Below are 20916 nucleotides of genomic sequence, written 5' to 3' on the forward strand. Positions count from 1 at the left end.
TTCATTTGCCCGATGTCGAGGAGACCACATGGTGAGCAGTGAATGCAGTCGGCTAGATTGTGAGAAGTGCAGGTAAAGGGTTGCTTCAACTGGAAGGTGTGTTTGGATCCTTGGATATTGAGGACGAAGGAGGGAAATGGGCTGATGTTACACTTTCAGTGGATGGAGGGGAAGGTGCCGTGGGGTTGCAGGGGGAGGGGTGATGTTAGGAGTGAAGTTACAGTGGGCCATGGTGACCTGGAGGGAACGGTCCATGATTAGATTAGATTCCCTACAGTGTGGAAACAGGCCCTTCGGCCCAACCAGTTCACTCTGACCCTCCAAAGAGTAACCCACCCAGACCCATTTCCCTCTGACTAATGCACCTAATATCATGGGCAATTTAGCATGGCCAATTCACCTACCCTGCACATCTTTGGACTGTGGGAGGAAACCGGAGCACGCAGAGCAAACTGACGCAGATGTGGGGAGAATGTGAAAATTCCACACAGACAGTCACCCAAGGCTGGAATTGAACCTGGGACCCTGGTGCTGTGAGGCAGCAGTGCTAACCACTGAGCCAGCGTGACGCCCAAAAATATGGAAGGCTTCACAAATTTGCATGTCATCCTTGTGCAGGGGCCATGCTAATCTTCTCTGTATCGTTCCAATTTTAGTATATGTGCTGTCGAAGCAAGCACTATGTGGACCACTATGTCCCTGTGGAAGGCTGACAAGTGAGGGGATGGGGATATGTGTCTGATGGTGGCATTCTGTTCGAGGTGGCAGAAATGGCGGCTCGCGATCTTCAGAAGGTGGTTGCTGGTGGGATGCTCAGTGAGGACAAGGGTGAATCTTCTCGGCAACTTCTCCAATGCAATTACATCCTCCAATAATGTGGTGACCAGAACTGCGCACGCTATTTCATCTGTGGCCTAACCAATGTTTTATAAAGTTGTAACAAGACTTCCTTGTTCCTATGTTTTGTGCCCCAGCTAATGAAGGCAAGATCCCATAAGCCTTCTTCTCCAACCTATCAACCTGATACCTTCAGGGATCTTTGGACTTGTGCACCAAGATCTCTTTGTTTTTCAGTACTTCCAAGGGACCTACCATTCATTGTGTATATTATTCTTTTATTAGGCCTCCTAAAATGCATCACTTCATACTTATTGGGATTAAATTCCATCTGCCCAATTTACCAGCTGATCAATATCAAACTGTAGCCTGCAATGACTCAACTTGTACTACCTGCTGTGGTAGAGAATTCAGTAATTTCACCACCCTCTGAGTGAAGAAATTTCTCCTCAGGCCTAGCCCACACCCCGAGACCATCGTCCTTTGTTCTTGAGAACTCCCAGACTCTCACCTCATGACCAGAGGGAGCATCATCCTCGTACCTAGTCTGTCCAGCCCTGTCAGAGTGCTATATATTTAATAACAGTAATATCAAAGATGAGGGACTTCAGCTATGTGGAGAGACTGAGATTGTTTTCAATGTCAGATCTCGACACAGCCACTCTATTACATGATTGTTTAAGAATGCAGAGGGTGGTGCATGTATGGAATGAACAGCCAGAGGAAGTGGTGGTGGCTGGTATAATTACAACATTTAAAAAGCATCTGGACGGTTGTATGAATAGGATGGGTTTTGAGATACATGGGCTAAGTGCTAGAAAATGGGACTAGGTTAATTTAGGATATCAGGTCAATGTGGATGAGTTGGACTGAAGGGTGTATATCTCTGACTCTATCCAAAAGCACTATTTTAAAGAAATGGAGAGGGCAGTTCTTTCCCAGTTTCTGGGGACATTATTCATCACTCAACCAACAGCTTCAATCCAATTACATTTTTGAAATTACGATAGTTCTTCAGAAAAAGTTAAGAGGATATTTAATAGAGGTGTTCAAAATCATAATGGCTTTCGATAGCATAAACAAGACAAGTGTGTTCTCAATGGTTGAAGGGTGTGGGTGAGGTGGATGGAGAGTGTGATGAGGATGTACTTGAGAGGGAGAGAGTTGTTTGTCAGTAACTAGACGATGCAGATTTAGCAGAGTCCACAAAGAAGCTGAAAGAAAAGCATTGAGCAGTTTAAGGCTTCACTCGCTAGAGTGTAGAAGAATGAGAGGATATGGGTTGGAACTTCTTTCACTGAAACGTAGGAGATTGCGAGATGACATTTTAGAGGTTCCTAAAATCATGAGGAGACTAGATAAGGTGAATAACAAAGATCTGTTCCCGAGGGGGCATATTTCTCAGGTGAAATGAGAAAGATTTTAAAAAGGTCATGAGGGGCAATACAGAGAGTGATTCATGTGTGGAATGGTGGATGCAAATACAGTTACAACATTTATAAGACATTTGGATAAGTTCGTGAATAGGAAATATTTGGATGGAAATGGGCCAGGAGCAGACAGGTGGGCATTGTTTAGTTTGGAAACGTGGTCTGTGTGGACTGGTTGATCCAAAGGATCTGTTTCTGTGCTGCATGACTCTGTCTAATTGAGATACTGAATATAAGATGCTAAAGGGGATTGACAAAGTAGATACTGGGGGGACGTTTCCTCATGGGGGACAATTTGCAATGAAAGGTTACAGTTTTAGATTAAGGACTAACACATTTAAAAATGATATGGGGAGGCAGTGGTATGGTTGTATTATTACCAGACTGTCAATCTTGAAACTCAGGTAATGTTTTGGGGACCCAGGTTCCAAGGCAGACAGTGGAAAATGAAATGAATAAAAATCAAGAATTTAGAGTCTAATGATGACCATGAGTCCATTGCCAATTGATGGTAAAAACCATCTGAATCAATAATGTCCTTTAGGGAATGAAATTGCCATCCTTACCTGGTCTGCCCTCCATGTGACTCCAAACCCACTGCAATGTAATTGACTGTCGGTACTCAGGGATGGGCAATAAATGCTGGCCTAGCCAGTGACATCTACATCCCATGAATGAACAGAAAAAGGAGAAATTATATCTCTCAATCTGTGAGATTCATTATCCCAGAGTGTGATGGACACTGCAACATAATTTAAGGAGGAAACAGATTTTTAATTTGTAATAAATTGAAGGGTCATACGGATCAGGCTGGAGAATGGAGTTGTGGCCCAGGTGAGATCAGCTGTGATCATATTAAATGATGGAGCAGGCTTGAGGGCCTGAATGGCCTCTTGCTGTTCCTCGCCCTTATGTTTTTATGAGGATAGCTTTGTGAGAAAGTGGGCTCTCAAAATGGTGATGGCAGCAGGTAGTAACTCTCAAAGGGGAATTGGGTAAATTGTGGGAGTAGAACTAATTGAAAAACTCTTGCATTAACAGTCTCTCACTATCTGCTCTCCAGCAGCTACGTGTCCAAAACTCTGCCGATGTATTGACTTTCATTATGTCCCATTCACCAGTCACCCTTGGGCTTGGTTTTCAGTTAAGTAACACTTCAATTTTAAAATCCCTACCCTTGTTTTCAAATCCCTCTGACTCTGTGCAGGAGAATTAGGAAGCAACATTCAATGATGAGGCACAAAGGAGCAAAGACTTAGTCAAAGATCTTAAGAAGCAACTCAAAACAAGAGAGGAGTGGCTATCACATCCTCCTAGTTGTAAACCTGCCAGAAGCACACATTTTTACACCCACTACACCTTCCTTCACCAATCCCCTCCCCATTCATCACAAGCATACCCCCATCATCTTACTGCTCTTTACCCGAATGCGCAGAGCAGAGTTGAAATCTGTCCCTCTCACTCCCAACACTGTGACTCAATGGTTAGCTCTGCTGCCTCACAGTGCCAGGGACCCAGTTTTGATTCCAGCCTCGGGCAACTGTCAGTGTTGGAGTTTGCACATTCTCCCTATGTCTGTCTGGGTTTCCTCTGGGTGCTCCAGTTTCCTCTCACAGTCCAAAGATGTGCAGGTTAGGTGAATTGGCCATGCTAAATTGCCCATAGTGTTCAGGGATGAGTAGGTTAGACGCATTAGTCAGGGGAAATGTGGAGAAGTAGGGTAGGGGAATGAGTCTGGGTGCGTTACTCTTCAGAGGGTTGGTATGGAATTGTTGGGCCAAATAACCTGTTTCCACACTGTATTGATTCTATGAACAACCTTTTTTTAATTAGACGGAAGTGAGGACTGCAGATGCAGAGTAGAGTCAAGAGTATGGTGCTGGAAAAGCTCAGCAGGTCAGGCAGTATCCGAGGAGCAGGAGCAACGATGTTTCGGATGTTCCTGATGAAGGGCTTTTGCCCAAAATGTCAAGTCTCCTGTTTTTTTTATTATTTGTTCATGAGATGTGGGCATTACTGGCTGGGCTAACATTTATTGCCCACCCCTAATTGTCCAGAAGGTAGTTAAGGCTCAACCACATTGCTGTGGGTCTGGAGTCACATGTAGGTCAGACCAGGTAAGGATGGCAGTTTCTTTCCTTAAAGGACATGAATGAACCAGATGGGTTTTTCCGACAAACAACAATGGTCATCATTTGACTCTTAATTCCAGATTTTTAATAAATAGCTGTGGCAGGATTCAAGCCTAGGCCCCCAGAACATTACCTGGGTCTCTTGGTGAATAGGTCAGCGATAATACCACATGGCCCCTACATCCCTGGTCCTCCCCCATTTTGAGGCTGGGGTCCACTTTCACATTTCTACACTAAAGGTTGTCAGATTTTCACTGAGCAAGGGGCATTAAGGATTACTAAACCAAGACGGAATGATGGAATTAAATGACAGATCAGCCATGATCTAAAATTGTGGGTGGCACGGTGGCTCAGTGGTTAGCATTGCTGCCTCCCAGCACCAGGGACCCAAGTTCGATTCCCGCTTTGGGCAACTGTCTGTTTGGAGTTTACACATTCTCCCCGTGTCTGCGTGGGTTTCCTCCGGGTGCTCCACTTTCCTCCCACAATACAAAGATGTGCCATGCTAAATTGCCCATAGTGTTAGGTGCATTCGTCAGGGGTGTATGGGTCTGGGTGGGTTACTCTTTGGAGGGTCGGTGTGGACTTGTTGGGCCAAAGGGCCTGTTTCCGTACTGTAGGGAATCTAATCTATGGGAGTGACGCAAAAAACTTAAGAGGCAGAATGGCCTCCTGCTGCTCCTTTGGAGTTGAAGTCCCCACCAGCAGCTGAAAACAAAGTGGAATTTTAATGGTTAATGTTTGTGGAAATACACTGGAAACTTTCAATTTCCAGCCCACATTTACTCTGTGCTCTGGGTTAATTAGCTTCCAGATCTTTGGCGAGCTGTTGTGTATGGGGGAGGGTGGCCATATGACATTCTAATCTAATCTGCATACTCCCACTCTCAATCTGAACAAACACAGCAGTACTCAGGTTTAAAGTTACAATCCCTCAACATCACTCCTTCCTTGACTTGGATGACTAGTTTTTCCCACGTTAACAACAACCATAACTTGCATTGATGTGGAACCCTTAACACATTGGATTGCCCCATGGAACTTCACAGGAGTGACCATCGAATCATTTCTATCACAGATCCATTTACGAGAGATTAGGCATGATTTACTGAGGATCCCCAGCACGTTTTTCTCTTGTACCAAGACCAATGTTGGTCAAAGAGGCAGGCTCTAAGAAACAAATAAAAACAGAAATTCCCGGAGAAACTCAGCAGGTCTGGCAGAATCTGTGGAGAGAGAAAATGTTTTGGGTTCAGTGACCCTTCTTTAGAACTGTTAGAAGCACGGATAAATTTGTATTTGTGCTGATGACAAAGTTGGAGTAGCAAGTGAAGTGAGGGGAGAGTGAATGGAGAGGAAGCCCAGAGAGGGAGATAAAAATGGTAGGCAGACATAGGGATTGTTGATAATAGACCAGGGCAGAAGAGAAGCGAGATAGGTGCTAATGGGGGCCATGAGTAGTTGCAAGTAAGTCGACTGTGTTGGAAGCAGCCCATGTCATTCACAGGACTTGGGGTATTGGGGTGGGTAATGGACACAGGAGGACGTGTTCATGCTGTAAAGTGATTAAACTCGATGTTGAGTCCTGAAAGCTGTAAGGTCCCCAAAATGGAATTTGAGATGTTGTTGCTCCAGCTTGTGTTGAGACTTGCTGGAGCACTGCAGCAGACCCACGACAGAGACCTTGCCGTGTGAGCAGGGTGGTGTCTGTTACAGCAACTGGCAACAGGAATCTCTGGATCATTGTTACGGACAGAACGTAAGGGTTCTGCGAACTGGCCACCCAGTCTGCCGTTCGCCCCCCCCGATGTGGAGGAGTGTGAGCAGGTTCACAGTGGGCCAGGTTGAGTGAAGTACAGGCAAGTCACTGCTTCACCTGTTTGTAAGAAGTCTGGTACGGGTGGAGAGAAAGGCAGAAAGCTTTCGGGAGTGAAATCTGGAGCAAACAAGGCTCCAGCAGCTACAGGCTGAGCCACCAATGGTGGAGCGCTGAAACTTGGGAATTTGGAAAAGACCAGAATTTGAAGGATCATGATGTTCCAGAGGGTAGGGCATGGAGTCATCGAATCATAGAATACCTATAGTGTGGAAACAGGCCATTTGGCCCAACAAGTCCACACTGACTCTGCGCAGTGCATCCCACCCATACTCACCCTCCTACCTTATCCCTGCATTTGAATCCTTTGCTATTAGAGGTTTCTGGAAGAGCAAACATTTTCTCTGATTTAAGTATTGAGATTTAAATATTTCATCTCTGCTTGAAACACCCTTCCCTTGTTCTAGGTTCTGGCTCTGTCCTAGACAACAGTCTGTGATTAAACTGTCTGTTCACAACATTTGTTCCTGAGATGAATTTCCAACCTCCTGTTTGTGCCATCGCTAACTGCCTTTTACCAGCAGCTGGTTTCACCCTGTTTCGGCTCATCTGCTGCTGGAACCCTCATGCATTATATCGTGACCTCTCAACCTGACCCTACATACTCCCTGGTGTTCTTGCACTGCTCGCCCTCGGTCAACTTGGCAGCATCCAAACTTTGCTGCCACTGTTGTGCCTCATGCCAGGTCCTGTTCTCCATCTCCCCTGTGCTCACTGACCTACAATCACAGCAGTGGTGCAGAAAGACGTCATCACTCCTGCACCAGCCCTTCAGATCAGCATCATTACCGACGGCCAATCTCCTGCTTTTTCATGAGGCCCTTGTACGAAATGGGCCCGAGTCGAGCCACATCTTGATCTCAAAATTCTCGCCTTTACTTTCAGACCTCTCCCTGACCTCACCCTTATTCTTAATTATGACAGTGTGTTGCACTTGCATGTATTGGAAGCTGCATACATCACCACAACGTTAAACATCACACAATACCGGGTTACTGTCCCACACGTTTATTTGGAAGCACTAGCTTTTGAGGTGCTGCCTCTTCATCAGATGGTTGTCAATACATCAATACACACAGCTCTGGTCACTGCAAACAGAAACATACGTACACTGTGGTTGTTTCAGCTAAACAACATGGGTGCCAGTCATCTCTGGCTCATTTCTTAGGGCAATACCTTAATCAATCAGAGTCAACCTATTATGTTTAAAATTTGAAAAGTTCTTGGCAGTTAACTGTCATTAACTGGTGCATTGTCTATGGAATGTTCCTATCAATCAGACCCCAATTGCCAACCAATCAGCATTTTTATTTCATACAGAATAAATGTTATTTTTTTCTTTTTGCATTAATTCTTGTGAAGATTTACAATAATGTTGCCAGGGTTAGAGGGCTTGAGCTATAGGGAGAAGCTAAATATGGTGGGGCTGTTTTCCCTGGAGTGTTGGAGGCTGAGGAGTTTATAAAATGATGAGGGGCATGGATAAGATAAATAGACAAGGTATTTTCCCTGGGGTGGGAGAGAACAGAACTAGAGGGCATAGGTTTAGGGTGAGAGGGGAAAGATATAAAAGAGACCTAAGGGGTAACTTTTTCACACAGAGGGGGGTGCATGTATGGAATGAGCTGTCAGAGGAAATGGTGGAGGCTGGTACAATTACAGCATTTAAAAAATGAACAGGAAGGGTTTTGAGGGATATGGGCCAAATGCTGGCAAATGGGACTGGATTATTTTAGGATATCTAGTCAGCATGGATGAGTTGGACTGAAGGATCTGTATCTGTGCTGTACATCTTAATGACTCCATGACTCAATAATTGACCTGAAGCGTGTGTGATGAAAGAAGTCTTTTCAGCAATACTCCAGTTCAGTAGAGGGACAAACATCGACATGCCTTGAACCTGGTGTGCAAGGCATAAATTTCAAAACTTGCAAACGGTGCAAAACTTGGAATTGTTGTGTGATAGATTGTAATAAACTTCAAGAGGACACGAGCTCATGAAATGGGCAGACATGTGACAGATGACGTTTAACAGAAAGGTGTGGAATTATATATGCTTGTCAGAAGGATAGACAATCGAAAATAGAGGGTGCAATTCTGAACAGAGTGTAGGAACAGAAGGATCTGGGGAGATATAGGCGCAGTTCATTGAAGGTAGCAGGGCAGGATGAGAAATTGGTGAGTATTGTATTTTCAATCCTGTACTTTATAAATAAGAGTTCAAAAGCATTACGTTATAGTCAACCTTTATGAAGTTTTGGTTTATCCTCAGCTGGAGTATTGTGTCTATTTTGGGGGAAAATGAAACATTGTAGGAAGGATTTAAAGAGAGTGCAAGAAAGATTTACAAGAGTAGTGTCAGAGATGAGGGATTTCAATTGTGTGGATAGATCAGAGATGGTTTCCTTTGAGTCAAACATTGAGAGAAGGGTTGAGAGAAGTGTTCATATCTCTAAGGTAAGTGTGTATGGGTCTGTTAGTACTGAAAAGCACCACCCACAAGATGTTATCTGAATTAGCGGGAGAACAGCTTAGGATCCTGAAGGAGTAAATCCTACCATCCACGACCGCCTCATTATCTTTGTATCAAAATCGTTTACACCAATTTTATTGGCGCTAACAAGCAATACTATGCCCTCTTCCGAGCGAGTGACTCTTCTTGTTAGACTAGTACTTGGCTTACCTCGACCCTATCAATCTCTACCCTGCAAAAGGTAGCAGACCGACCTCATGATGAGCAAGAATGCCAATAATCTCATGCAACATGGTGATCAATGGGAGGGGTTGCTTATACATCGAGATCCAAGGTGCCTGTGTTACAGTAGATGGACAGGAACGGTTCCCATTGGGTGGAGGATTGAGAGCCATAGCACACTAATTTACAGTGACTGGCAAACAAAAACCATGAGAAGGAAGCTTTTTTTAACACAGCAAGTGGTTACAAATTAGAATACCCTGCCTAAGAAAGAGCATGGTGGAATTCAACTGAGGCTTTCATTTTTAAGGGAAAAAAAGTGTACAGCCATAGGGAAATTAGTAATGGGTTGAAGGACAAGGAAGTTAAGTGACATTGAGTTGAGATCAGCCATGTTTGTATTAAATGGTAGACCAAACATGAGGGGCTGAATGGCCTACTCCTGCTCTTAATTATTATGTTCTTATGAAAGGGTAGGGAATTGGACGTCACTTGGAGAGAAGCAGAAATAGCTCAGTGGACCAAATGGCTTTCCTCTGTGCTTTAGAAGTTATAAATCATAGAATCAAAGTATCCCTATAGTGCTGAAAGAGGCCATTCGGCCCACCAACCTTCTGAAGAGCATCCCACCTAGACAACACAATCCCACCCCCACCTCCAAACACCCTGTCCCTGTTACTTCACATTTCCCATGGCTAACCCACCTAACCTACACACCTTTGAACTGTGATTCTACTCTGTACACTTCAGCTATGATCTATTGGAATGATGGGACAGGTTTGAGGGACCGAATGGTCTGCTGCTATACTGACATGGTGAGTACGGTTTGACAAGTGATTTAAAAGGAGACACAATGTACCATCGGTGTAGTTTGTCAGAGCAGTCAGCTTCTATTTAGCTGTGTCTTGCTCTTCTAGCTGGGCTCCATTGACACTAATCTATCCTTTTAAAGCAGTTATTTTGAACAGGAGCTGGGCTGCAGCAGGTTTGATGTAATCATTATGGACAACTGCAGAGAAATGTGCAAAACTCTTCAGCCCTTGTATCATGTTGATAAGGGCACAGATGCAAAGCAATGCAAAGTAATTTGTACGTTTCTAAGAGAGGAAGGAAGGATTATGCAGACAGCGTGTGTCAGAGATGTTAATTGAATTCCAAATCATAGCTGAGTGCGAGATGGTCTGCTCCTGTTTGGTTGATAATCTGATGATTGCACTCTGTGCACTTACACTGAATGCAGAATGTGACAGGCCCACAGACTGGAAACCTCACGTTGTAAGTGACAGACTTGTTAATTTCACTGCCGCCTGTCATTTGTTGATGTCCCCTCCTGTATTTTTCACCCCAATTGTTCAATTATTGCAAACACTAGCGTTTGCGTAGCGCCTTTGACCTGGCGAAACATCCCCAGGCGCTTTGCTTGAGCTTGCATCGAACAGCAATTTTGCAACCAAGGTATCTATCGAGATATTAGGGCAGGTGACTAAAGGCTGGGTCAGAGAGAGAGGTGGAGAGGGTTTAAGGAGAGATATGTAGAACTCAGGGGCTCAAGAGAATTGGAGTTGTCCGGTTGGAGGATATTGTGGAGACAGGGAAGGACAGGGCTCTGAAGGGAATAAAGCACATTGAGAGGTGACACAATATTAGCAGGATTTTGTTTTAGCAGGTTATGTGTGAATCGTTTTTGTACATTGTGGTTAGAAATTGAGTGCCTTGTGTTCCTTTGGAAGACAATTATATCAAGGGAATTCAAGCAAACATCTGTGATTCCCCCTGGGAGGCTGTGTTGAGTGTTTGGAATCCCAAGTCTAGATCCTATGCCAAGTGCTATCATCAGGCTCAGGTCTGTCCTGTCAATATACACAAGCAAAGAACAAAAGCCTGCATTTATGTAGCACCATTCATGAGCTCATGGTGTCTCAAAGCTCAGCCGGTGGAGTACCTTTCAAAATGTGGTCATTGTTGTATTATACAGGGCTGGCCTCCCATCCCACAGCAACGTAATTGACACTTAACGGGTTCTGAAGTAGCCTCGCAAGCCATTCAATTATCTTCAAGAATGTGACTCACCACTACCTTCACACGGGTAATTCAGGAGGTGCAACAAATGCAGGGCTGAGGGTGTATGGGGCTCTGGTCAGACCACATTTGGAATATTGTGAGCATTTGTGGGCTCTCTATCTGAGGAAGGATGTGCTGGCTTTGGGGCAGGTCCAGAGGAGTTTGACAGGAATGATCCCGGTGATGAAGGGCACATCATATGAGGAGCATTTGAGGACTCTGGGTCCGTACTCGATGAGTTTAGAAGGATGGGGAGAATATCTGACTGAACCTCACAGAATGTTGAAAGGCCTGGACAGAGTGGATACGGAGAAGATGTTTCCAATAATTGCAGAGACTAGGACCCAATGGGGACAGCCTCAGAATAAAAGGATGACCCTTCAGCCATATCAGTCATGATTGAAAGACAGAGCAAACTCAAAGGGCCGAATAGCCTAATTCTGCTTCTATGTTTTATGTCCTTGCCAGTTACATCCATGTCGCAAGAAAAAAATAAATTTTAGAAAGGAGCAGCCATATCTGCACAGCAAGCTCCCCCAAACAGCAATGGGGTAAATGACAATGACAGAGGATGTGTTTTAGGCCCATCCATGAGGGCAAGTGAGGTCTTGAGATAGCAGGATAGTATGCTGACGGTGCCCACTCCTGCAACACAGAGTGGGAGGTCAACCTGGATTCTGGGCTTTGAGTCTTCAGTGTGGGGCTTGAACACAATGTGATCTACGTCAAACATCAATGAGGGTAAGATAATGAGGAAAGAATTAAGAGGGAATTTGATTAAGCCCGGAGGAGTGCGCACTTGAAATGGGTTAGTTTCAGGGAGCAAGCATTCATCGTTGCAAGTTGACTTGAATGAACCTGGGGTATGAGTGGAAAAAGGTGTACCTCATGAATTAAGTCTCTCTCTCTCTTGTTCTTTCCATGTTTCATTGTCGCTCTTGTCTCTCTATTCCCTGACCTCAGCCTGAAAACCTGCTGCTTGCTTCCAAGTCTAAAGGAGCTGCTGTGAAACTTGCGGACTTCGGTTTGGCTATAGAAGTTGAAGGGGACCAACAAGCCTGGTTTGGTGAGTACTGAAGCCAAAGGTCTGCCCCACGTGCATCATAATGGAACCAAATGAAATTTCCATTCTGCCAGAGACACCCAGTAATCCAGAGCTCCAGCCGTCGTGAACCCTGCCTATTTCCAGGGCCGTGGGTGAACAAAGATATTTTCACCTCCTTTTGGGGGAGATACAAGGAGTTGGAGCTGAAATAGGGTTTTCTTCAACTGTGAAGTTACTAAAGGTCCCTGCAAACTTCTTCACCCTTTTATCCTTAATGCCTGTCAAAAATGGGGTATATTCTATGTAACACAGGCTATTCGGCCCGACAGGACCTTTTTTTATTCACTCGCAGGATGTGGGCATCTCTGGCTAGGCTGTGGAATTGTGGGAAACAGTTAGGATTGCCTGATGGGAAAATTGGCCAACTCCCAGGAGTTGGCCAATTTTCCCATCAGGCAATCTTAACTGTTTCCCACAATTTCACAAGGCCAGCATTTATTGCTTATCCCGAATTGCACAGAGGGCAATGAAGAGTTAACCACATCTTGGTGGGTTTGGAGTCACATATAGGCCAAACAAGGTAAGGATGGCAGTTTCCATCCCTGAGGGATATTAGTGAACCAGATGGAGTTTTCCCAACAATTGGCAATCATGTTCATCATGAGACTCTTAATTCTAGAGATTTGTTTTCAAGTTGAATTCAGACTCCATAATCTGTCATGGCAGGATTGGAACCCGGGTATCAAGAACATTAGCTGTTAATAGTTTAGTGATAATACCACAATGTCATTGCCTCCCCAGATGTCAGTGTTACTACTCCAAGTTAAAGTGAGGAGATATTTCTCAGAGATATTTTTCCACTGTTCGGGGCTGGATTGGGCTAACATATGACTGCCCATGGCATGATAGGAACTTGGGAATAGGAGCAGGAGTAGGCCATTCGGTCCCTCAAGCCTGCTCTGCCATTAAATATGATCATGGCTGATCTCTTATCTCAACGCCACTTACCTGCATTCTCCCACAAACCTCTCCTCCCCACTTCTCTTCCTCTCACTCCACTAGCACGGTCCTCTCCCTCTCTAACTTCACTTTGAAAGCATCTATCCATTTCAGTCACTCTTACAGTGGAAAGCTCTCAGTTCTCGCCTGCCTATGTTTATTCACCTCCACCCACAGCACAGCAAGATGTAAACTCTCTGTGTCTGGCAGTGTCAATTTCCGCAAAGAACAAGTTACATTCCTGTGTTGATCAGTATTTGTAAAGGTATATTGATAAAATCATGGATTTCTGGACAATACCAAAGCTGATATCTCCTGTTGGAGTACAATTGGTCAGGCAACAGTCAACATCTGGTAGCTACCTTTGCATGTGTGTGAGGTTGAGAGATTAAGGAGACTGACTGAGCCTGTATTCTTGATCAAACATGCTTGATCTGGTTGATGGGGTGGGGGTGATATTACGGGGAGGACAGTATTCAAAACCCAGGACACAGAGTATCTGAGTAAGGGAAAGGCTACTTACGAGTGAACTGAGGAGTTATTTCTTCATTCGGAGGGTAGGAATTCTCTACCTCAGAGGGCAGAATAAGCTCAGTCATTGAGGATGTTCAGAGATTGAAAAATTATTCACTATAAAAGGGATGGGGGATAGTACATGAAAATGGATCCTATGGTAAGAGATAAAGCTTGATCTAGTTGGATAGCAGAGTGGGTTCAATGGACCAAAGAGACTTAATCTTGCTTCCCTTAAAAGAAAAAAAGTTGGATGTTAATGGCAAACCTACACCTGAATAGTCACTTTTACTGATAATTTTGTTATTAAAAAATAAATCAGCTTTTTAAAACATTAGTTGAAAATTAAGTTTCACTTCTACAGCAACACATGTAAAGCCTCTTAAACTTATTAAATGTCCTCAGATGAAGCCCAGCAGCACTAACAATTAAAATTTGAAACCACGTAAGGAGATAATAGGACTGGCGGCCAAACACTGTCAAACAGATAGGTTCTAAGGAGCTCCTGAAGAAAGAGACTAGAAAATCCAGTTGGATTGAATGGCTTATGTTGCAAATTCTCTGTAATGAGTTTTTGATCCCAGATAAATTGGTGCTTTGCTGTGTAATCATTCACACCAGCTGTGTAATAACCACACAACAGAAACAGACTAGCAGGGGCAGCTGATGTAAGTGTGTTCTGGATCCAGAGACACCTCAAAGTTGTTAATAGAGCTCAAGTCACAATTTTATTTTGTTAACAACAACTTGTACTCATACAGTTCCTTTCACATGGAGAAAAAAATATCTCAGTGCCTTTACAGGAGGGTTAGTGGAGAGTTTGACCCTGAGCCACCGAAACAGATATTAGGACAAATGAGAAAAAGCTTGGCCAAACTTAAAAATCACCCAACCCCAGGTTACAGTCCAACAGGTTTATTTGGAAGCTTTCAGAGCATTACTCCTTCATCGGGTGTGAAGAAGCAGAACTCCAAAAGTTAGTGCTTACAAATAAACCTGTTGGACTATAACCTAGTGTTGTGTGATTTTTAACTTTGTACACCCCAGTCCAAAACCAGCACCCCCACAACTTGGCCAAAGCGATTGGTTAAAGAAAGAGAAACAGAGAGAGCTGGAGATGTTGAGGGAGGGAATTCCCAGGCTTAAGATCCAAAAAAGTTGAAGACGCAACTGCCAATAATGGACCAATTAAGATAGTGGGATGGGGGAATGAGAAAGGGGTCAGAATTCAAGGAGCACCAATATCTCAGAGGCTGCAGAGCTGGAGGGAACGGCAGAAATAGTGGGGTGAAGCCATGGAGGGATTTGAGAACAATGATGAGAATTTTAAAATGAAGGAGTCGCTAGACTGTAAGCCAATGCCATTCACAAGCACGAACAGGACTTCCTCCCAAAGCAGACTAGCAACACTTATTTCTAGAAAGGCCAAAGACCATCTGACAGTGTAGAAATGAGCATTGCTTAATTTAATAAAACACCAAATACCACCAGTGCTGGAAATCTGGAATAAAAACAGAAACTGCTAGAATTGCTCGAATGCTCTGTGGGGAGCGAGGCATATTTAAAATGACTCTTCTTGAGAATGGAAGATGAGTTATATTTAATTTGAAATGTTAATGCTGTTCTCTCCCAGAACAGCCAGAACTGCTGGGTATTTATATTTGATGAACATTTAATTTAATCTGCTTGAGGGTCTCAATATCTTTTCCATTCATTTTCTCCTCTTGTGTTTTCAGGTTTTGCTGGAACTCCTGGTTACCTCTCGCCTGAAGTATTAAGGAAGGATCCCTACGCTAAGCCTGTGGATCTGTGGGCTTGCGGTAAGCAGCTGATGCTGTCCCCAGGGGTCGTAATATTGTGCAAGCTTTGTAGGTGTCACGGAGCTAAATTAAGCGTATGACAGTGGGAGTGAAGAGTCTTGGCAAATATTTTCACAGCAACTCCTTGTTGTGTGAAAGGAAGAAAAATATTTGTCAGTTCATCGCCCTCTTTGTGTAGACCAAGATCTTTATTATTGTAGAACTGGGAGTCTCCCAAGTGACAGGCTGTTCCTCAAGGGACATGAGGTGATTGAAGCTGAGTGCTCCTCAAGCTTGCTTACACATCAACTGAATTTCTCACACTGGCTGCCAGCTCCCTCCGCATCAGGCAAACGTAGAAGCCTGGAGAAAGTGAGGGCTGCAAATGCTGGAGATCAGAGTCGAGAGTATAGTGCTGGAAAAGCACAGCAGGTCAGGCAGCATCCAAGGAGCTGGAGAATTGGCGTTTCATGCATAAGCCCTTCATCAGGAAACATAGAAACCAGCAGCAGGAGTTGCCCTTTCAAGCCTGCTCTACCATTCAAGATGATCATGGCTAATGCTCTATCTCATGGTTTCTTCCCATTCCCCTTGATGCGTTTGAAATTGAAAAGAAATCTGTTCCTTCCCTGAGCATATTCAGTGATTTGGCCTCCACAGTTTTCTATGGTAGAGAATTCCACAGCTTCTCTGCCCTTTGAGTGAAATAATTTTTCCTCACTCTCTCCTAAATGGTCTATCCCATGTCCGTTCTGAAACTGTATTCCCCTGGCTTTAGACTCTGCAATATCCTCTCATAGTAATACTCTGATGGGTTCAAAAGTAGCTCCTATAATTTGAGCAAATCATCCAGACTGACATTCCCAGGCCAGTATTGAGGGAGAGCTGCACTGTCTGGAATACCAGCTTTCAGATAAGACCGGTCCCTTCTCTCGTCACAGGCGGATGTAGTAGATCCCACAGCTTTTGTGATTTTGCAGTAGCACCTGAATGTTCTGATGTCCTGGTTAATATATATGCCTCAGCCAATGTCACCAAAGGGTCATTATCTCATCGCTGATCCCTATCTCTGCAACCTCCAATTCTACAAGACCATCTTCAATGCCATGTGTGGCACATCCAGTATGTCCTTTGCAACATGACTGAGAGCAGGACCTTCAGTTGCCTGAGCTCTGGAATACCTCCCATCCATAAATCCACCTGCCCCTCCTTCCTAAAAGACTCATTAAAAACCTATCCCTTTGACCAGGGCTGTGATCACCTATCCTAATATCTCCTCAGGTGGCTAAGTGTCAAGTGTTGACCAATGCCCCTCCTATGGAGCTCCTTACTAGGTTAATGTATACTGACCATAGAACTCCTACAGTGAGAAAGAGACCATTCAGCCTATCGAGTCTGTACTGACCTCCAAAGAGCAGCCCACCCCATCCCTGTAATTATGCATTTTCCATTGTATAATCCACCTATTCTGCACATGCTTGAACACCATGGGCAATTTAGCATGGTCAATCCACCTAACCTATACATCTTTGGATTGTGGGAGGAAACTGCAGCACCCAGAGGAAACCCACACAGACACAGGGAGAATGTGCAAACTCCACACAGACAGTTGCCAGAGGCTGGAATCAAACCCAGGACCCTGGTGTCATGAGGAAGCAGTGCTGCCCAACAGTCTTCCAACATTGACTCACTGCATCTATTTAATTGTTCTCCCACAGTGCATGAATATTCAAATAAACTAAAGAACTGCGGAAGCTGGAGATCTGAAGCCAAAACAGAAACTCAGCAGGTCTGGCAGCATCTCAACCCCCATCATGGACTCTACCCATTCATTCCATCTCCTGAGGTTAGGTTTTTGGATAGATATTCCCTAATTGCCAGGGAAAACCAAATAAAGCTGCAGAGTAGACTAGTTATCTCATCATGACATCCCACTTGTGACCTCCTAAATTCCTCTCTGCCCAAGCACAAATAAGAACTGTATCTATAATATCCTCATATGATTGGGCTATCGGAAGGAAACTCTCTCTGACCTTCCCTGAATCAAACTCACTGAAAGCTCAAACTCCCAGCCCACGGAATCTCACTTCCTGGTGAGTTTGTTGATTAATTAAAAGTGACGTTATCTGGCATTGTTAAACTACATTCCATAATTATATATAGCTGCTTTGGGGAAACTCTGCTCAATTAAAGTCATGAAAAGATTAATTTCCACGATGAGAGATGTTTTAATGCATTGTGAGAATCTCCTGACCATGAAATGAGATGGAAGTCTTCCATGCAGATCGATTGGCATGAATGTTTGGATCATAGTATAATTCAATTTTGGATTTGATACATTGGTCACATAACTCAAAGTCAAGAGGGAATTCAACACCTCATCAAAGTGGGAAAGAATTGTAAAGTGAGTAGGACAATGACTGGATCTCTCTGTTATGAAGCCAGTGAAAGCACAATGACCTCCTCTGTCCTGTTTTGTTCTATAATCTACAACATCAAAAGCTATAGTATTTTCTCAGTTCTTCACTGAGCTCTCCAATAGTGCTGAACTCCCTCACAACTGTCACTCTGACAGTGCTGCACCCCCTCAGTACTAACCCTCCAACAGTGCAGAACTCCTTCACTACAGCCTCTCTGACAGTGCAGTACTCCTTCAGTACTGACCTGCTGACAGTGTGGCACTCCCTCAGTATTGACCCTCTGACAGTGCAGAACTTCCTCACTACTGTCTCTCTGACACTGTGGCACTCTCTCACTACTGACCCTCCAACAGTGCAGTACTCCCTCAGCACTGACCCTCTGACAGTGTGGCACTTCCTCAATACTGACTCTCTGACAGTGCAACAATCCCTAAGTACTGACCCTCTGACAGTGCAGCACTCCCTCAGCACTAACCCTTTGACAGTGCGGCACTCCCTCTCTGCTGGACTGTGTACCAATCTGGTGTTTTACTCAAATCTCTGGTGTAGGAATCCAAAATGCTCTAACTCAGAGAGATGGGAGCTATCAGTCATGCCTTAGCTGATTCTGAGCCGAGCTCACAATCAGTCAGCCAGCGAGTACTCCTGAAGGGCTAGGTGGGGATTCAATGCATTGATCTTTTCTGGCTTGACTTCAAGTTTAAATCAAAGTCAGAGCATCACAAATTGGCAGAAAATCTAATCCAATGCAAAATTAGTTCCTGGTTTGCTACTAGCTGCCTTGTGCCCCTGCACAAGGTGATATAATATTCAATACATTTTCCCTTTTTCTAAACCTATTAATACACAAGAAAATAAATCATTTAAGGTGGAGATGGAGGACTTTCAGCCCACTACGTTGGAAACATTATATCATATTTCTGTAAACTCTTCCATCGCCATTTTGCAATCCCTCCACAGTCTCACTCCTCCCTCTGTTTGGAATCTTCTCCAGCCCCAATATTTCTTTGTAATTCAGAATATGGTGTTTCCGAATAGGTAAGTATTTAATGCTTATCCCTAATAGTCCAGAGAGTAGTTGCGAGTGAACCCTATTACTGTTGGCCTGTTGTCACATGTAGGCCGGTCTGGGTAAGCTTAGCTGATCTCCTTTCCCAAAGAGGATAAGCATTAGGTTTTAATAACAATCAGTGATGGTTCCATGGTTATCACTCATGAAGTTAGCTGAAAACCCTGGTTGATTAATTGAATTTAAATTCCTCTTGGTGCTGGTGTAGGATTTGAACCTGTGTTCCCAGAAAATTACCCTAAATTTCTGGATTATCAGCCCAGTGATAATGTCACTTCACCAACAGCTCCCCTTGCTGAAGGATATGAACCAAAAGTGGACAAATGGAATGGAGTTGCAGACCAGCCATGATCTAACTGAATAGCAGGGCAGGCTCAAGATAGGGCTGAAAGGCCTCCTTGTGTTCCTATGTTCTCCAATTGCAGGACTGTTACTGGTCTACACTGTTCAGGCATAAAGGTGATCTTATTAACTTACTTTATGGCTCAGTAGCAAATTTTGAACGAATGGGGTACTTTTCTACTGAAAGGAGATTTTATAACTATCAGTTGTTATTAAGGAGAGCCTAACTATTCTGTGATATCAGGGCGGAGATACATACTCTGCCTGTGGGATTTCCCACTGCTGCTTGTTTCAATGAAGAGGCTGAACTGATATCCCATTCACGTCTAGACTCGGATGTAAATGTTACAAGATTGAATCAGGACAGTGCTATGATAGCATGATAATACACTGAGCTTTATTCCCTTTGTCTTGTCTTCATCAGGTGTCATTTTGTACATTCTGCTGGTCGGTTACCCGCCATTCTGGGATGAAGACCAACATAGACTATACCAACAAATCAAAGCTGGGGCCTATGATGTAAGTATCAGCTTGTCATGTGTTTATTGGTCTGTAGGGTGAAGGGAGTGAGGAGGTGCTGGGATCTCCTTGTTATGTCGGGGGCACGTGGGTGATCTCCCGTGGATGCAGGACAACCTGACTTGATCCGATCCACGTGAACTTAGATAGTCAGTTAATTCATTAGTGAGTTAGAGTCACATCCAACACACTAAGGTCTTCCACAGTTAATGTCTAAACTTGTTGGTGTGTCCTGTTTTTGATAAGACATTTTTTATCTAAGCAAGTCATTAGTCTAATTCCAACACTCCCTACCAGGGTGACCTTTAGTCCAAAACTTAGCTTTCTTGCTCAAGGGGTCCGGCCAAGAGTACAAGAGGTCACTAACCCTCCTACCCTGTAGTTGTTCAGTTGTTGTCTCCAAAGAAGTACGGGACTGCACTACTCCAGGTCAGCGTGAGTGAGCCAGCTGAATGAGAACTTGATGGAAGCTGGACTGATAAGTTCATTGGGAGACTAGGTTCAATTGCATACTGATCTGGCCTCTATTCATCTTCATTTCCATGTACAATTAGTAAAATTCCATTGTGCCCCCATTCCAACACAAATATGTGTATCCTTAAGTTGTCTGTCAAGTCAATAGATCCCTCCCTGAGGACCATCAGCTGACCAAGTTGAAATATTGGATTTGAGATTGTAAAATGAGATGGGCTTTTCATCTTTCAAAATGAATGCTGGAACTTCATTAATGGTTTATAAATGATCTGCATTAGAAATTTTAAATAACTGTATTGTTTGAAGATGGAAGATTTTTTTAAAAATTCCTTCCTGGGGTGTGGCCATTGTTTATATTGTTCACAGACTGGTTCATTGCCCTGGGACTGGAGTCACATATACACCAGATGGGGTAAGGACAGCAGATTTCCTTCCCTAAACCATAGTAGTGAATCGTCTGGGGTTTTACAGTAATCAGTGGTTCTTCAATGGCTATCATCATTGATGACTAGCTTTCAAATCTGGATTTATTCACTCAATTTAAATTTCACCAGCTGCTGTGGTAGTTTTTGTACCCATGCCTCCTCACATTATTAACCTGGACTCACTGATACTGCCACTACTCCACCATGTCCCTTTATAAGGGGAGTGGAGCAAAGGTGGTTAATGGAATTCAGATACCAATCAGCCATGCTCTAACTGGAT

At 43.9% G+C, this 20916-nt stretch overlaps 1 protein-coding gene and 1 non-coding gene across 2 annotated transcripts in view; one reads left to right on the plus strand and one right to left on the minus strand.

Moving 5' to 3' along the window:
* LOC140491888 (calcium/calmodulin-dependent protein kinase type II subunit alpha) overlaps positions 1-20916 on the plus strand; it is a 247906-nt gene that overhangs the window by 173136 nt on the left and 53854 nt on the right. The window contains exons 7-9 of the mRNA XM_072590323.1: positions 11995-12097; positions 15325-15408; positions 19643-19737. Coding sequence (XP_072446424.1) covers positions 11995-12097; positions 15325-15408; positions 19643-19737 — 282 coding nt within the window. The remainder of the gene's footprint in view (positions 1-11994; positions 12098-15324; positions 15409-19642; positions 19738-20916) is intronic.
* On the minus strand, positions 574-680 carry LOC140492329 (U6 spliceosomal RNA). The gene has a single exon (XR_011963531.1). It is a non-coding gene; the product is annotated as a U6 spliceosomal RNA (small nuclear RNA).

The sequence above is a fragment of the Chiloscyllium punctatum genome, chromosome 20, assembly GCF_047496795.1.
Source record: "Chiloscyllium punctatum isolate Juve2018m chromosome 20, sChiPun1.3, whole genome shotgun sequence".
NCBI lineage: Eukaryota > Metazoa > Chordata > Chondrichthyes > Orectolobiformes > Hemiscylliidae > Chiloscyllium > Chiloscyllium punctatum.